At 40.2% G+C, this 2,837-nt stretch overlaps 1 protein-coding gene across 1 annotated transcript; it reads right to left on the reverse strand.

The window, feature by feature from the left end:
• Positions 1 to 245: 245 nt before the first annotated feature.
• Positions 246 to 1,399, reverse strand: LOC110734001. Its single transcript, XM_021914057.1, has 3 exons — positions 1,201 to 1,399; positions 1,013 to 1,114; positions 246 to 925 (listed from the first exon to the last, which is right to left on the reverse strand). The coding sequence occupies exons 1-3, from the start codon at positions 1,397 to 1,399 to the stop codon at positions 246 to 248; spliced, it is 981 nt and encodes a 326-aa protein (XP_021769749.1).
• Positions 1,400 to 2,837: the final 1,438 nt, after the last annotated feature.

Consider the following 2,837-nt stretch of genomic DNA (forward strand, 5'->3'; position numbering starts at 1 on the left):
TTAAACCCATCTATCCCGGGAGCTTTTGAGTCATCAATGCCTTTTAGAGCTTTGTCAATCTCAGCATCAGTGATAGGAGCAATCAAAAGTTGTTGAGAAGCAAAGCTTAAATGCTTCCCTTTTCTCATAGTCACCAAACCAACAGCAGGCAACCAGTCAGCTTTATCACCAAGCAACTTCTTATAAAAATTGCACATTTTAGCTACCAATTGACTTGGATATTTAAGAAGCACATCTTGCTCATTTTAAATTGAGTCAATTCTATTCCTAGAGTTCCTTTGCTTCATCATAGAAAAGAAGTAATGATTATTAGCATCTCCTAGTTTCACCCATTCCACTCTAGATTTCTGCTTATAAATACTTTCCTGGATTCTAGTCCAGTACTTGACATGAGCAATGGCTTCATTCTCTTTAAGTTGAAGCTCAGGATCATCAGTATTAACAACAATATCATTCTGAATACTATCTAAATCAACAAGAGCAGCTTCAAGCCGTTCAGCAGTTTTAGCAAAATGCTTCAAATGCAAATCCTTAATTTTGCTTTTAACATTTTTAAGTTTATTCCACACTCTCAGCATAGCATTTCCAGCCACAACATTACCCCAAGCATCCCTAACAGTATTTTGAAACTGATCATGCTTTGCTATACAGTTCAAGAATCTGAAAGGCCTTCCTTGGGAAGAAGGAGCAGAACAAAGCTCAATCAAGACAGGGCTATGGTCCGAAAGAGCAGGATTCAGATCAAAGGCCTCAACATGCCCATAAATATCCAACCACCTCTGGTTGACCAAACCCCTATCAATTCTAGTACAGGTCCTAGGCCCCTCATGAGCCTTATCAGACCAAGAATAAAAGAGGCCTTTGCTCTTAATCTCACAAAACTCCATAATATCAACAAAACTTTGAAAATCTCTCACCTCATAATCTGAAACAGGATTGCCATTGATTCTATCATCCGAACACAAAACAGAATTGAAGCCCCCAACACAAATCCAAGGGTTCTGCTACAAACCAAGACTCTGAATCCAAGTCCATAAAGCTTTCCTATCATGTATAGAGTGGAGACCATAAACAAAGGTGCAAAGGATTGGAGCAGTAGCATCTCTGTGACTAACTACACAGTGAATAAACTGCTCATGAACTGTTAGAACATCAAGCTAAGATTAAGAACATCTAAATTCCACCCAACCCAAATCCTACCTTTCTGAGAACAGGAATAGTTATCAACCCAAGACCAAGATAACCCAAACTTCTTCCGGAGAATCTTGAATTTTCCCTGCTTTACCTTAGTCTTAAGTAAACCAATGACCTCAATTGAATGATTTCTAAGTAGCCTTTTAACATTAGCTACCCTGCCAGGGTCATTCAAACCCCTGACATTCCAGGAGCAGATGATCATAGAATAAGAGGGGGTATTGACTGACCCCCGCCAGTGTTTAGGAAAAACCCACCATCTTCAACATTGAGAGCCAAAAAAGCACTAGATTGTGCAATTAGCTGTGAATTTCTGACACTGTGGCTGCTTCTGTTCTTCCTTCCCACTACTCTCCAGCCATCATCAGTATTAAAATTACCAGGAGCAACAGCTTGAGTAGATTGAACCTGCTCAGGGTCAGGTGGGATTTCTGCAGGAACAGTCTGCTTCTGCTTAGGCACCCACACCCTTTCCTGAGCTAGAGGCTTACTTGCTGATTTTTGTTTCTGAGTTTGAGTTTGCTTGCCACTTTTAATAGCAGCACAATCATGTCCAGCCTTATTACACTTCTTACAAAAAGGCGGCTTCCACTCAAAAATAGCCTTTAATTCAATTATCTCACCATTAGGGCTTTCAAGCAGAACAGAACTAGGTAATTCTTTGGTTATATCAACCTCAATTAACACCCTAGCAAAAGAAACCCTTATCTCTCTAGTAGTACATTCATCTGCACAAATAGGTACTCCCAACAGGCTACCTATTCTACTAAGAGTGTCCACTCCCCAACAGTTTAAAGGATGATTGAGGAACTTAACCCATAGGGGAACAGTCCTCAGAACTTCAGCCTGAAAATCAAACTTGGAACTCCAAGCTTTAACAATAGCTGGCTTACCAGAAAACATATGGGGTCCAGAACATAAAATCATATTCATATCATCCTTACACTTCAGATTAATAACAAAGTAACCATCATCATGCCAATATATATCAGGTCTTCCTACACTACTCCAGTTCTCAACAAAGTATCTATGAACAGAAGCAATAGTAGGGTAATACCCAATAACATAAAACACAATAGCATTCTTCCATCTCAAGTTACCTGCATTCAGTTCAGATTCCTGCAATTGAGCAATTCTTTTACCCTAGTGAACCTTCGGAGCAACAAAAGACAGAGGAGCTAATTTAGCAGTAAGCTTCCCGTCCCATTTCCCTTCAACTCCTGCACGCACGCCTTCCGGAACTTCAGATGGATGATTACCTTGATTCTTAAATGGAATCAAGCTCACTGAATGAGTAAGATCCACCGGAACAGTAATCGGGCTTGAATCAGCAACCGGATTCAATGGAAAAGTAACCGGGGAGAGCCTAGTGACTGATTCATTCGATTTCTTCTATTGACTAGCCATTACCGATTGATGATGAATCTCAAGCAATCGGAGTTCAGCCTTTGATATCATCCCAACAGATTTGTGAACCGAATGAGGCGGTGGTGTAACTAGATCTTCATCACCACACTCTGGGATAGGACCAAATGAAGTCACAACACCTAATGCTCTATCATTCGACACTTGCATAGATTGTTTTTGTGTTTTTGATGCATTATTAGGGCATGGAGTAAATTGCTTCTTCTTCTTTGCCATTG

Source organism: Chenopodium quinoa, unplaced genomic scaffold, assembly GCF_001683475.1.
Source record: "Chenopodium quinoa cultivar QQ74 unplaced genomic scaffold, ASM168347v1, whole genome shotgun sequence".
NCBI classification, from domain to species: Eukaryota; Viridiplantae; Streptophyta; class Magnoliopsida; order Caryophyllales; family Amaranthaceae; genus Chenopodium; species Chenopodium quinoa.

Bases quoted from the DNA above. Each gene is read 5' to 3' on its own strand.
- LOC110734001 (XM_021914057.1), bottom strand. From the start codon at position 1,399: ATGATCATCTGCTCCTGGAATGTCAGGGGTTTGAATGACCCTGGCAGG. The intron at 1,115-1,200 runs GTAGGATTTGGG...TTCACTGTGTAG, and splicing joins CTATTCCTGTTCTCAGAAAG to TTAGTCACAGAGATGCTACT. The intron at 926-1,012 runs GTTTGTAGCAGA...ATCCTGTTTCAG, and splicing joins GACTTGGATTCAGAGTCTTG to ATTATGAGGTGAGAGATTTT.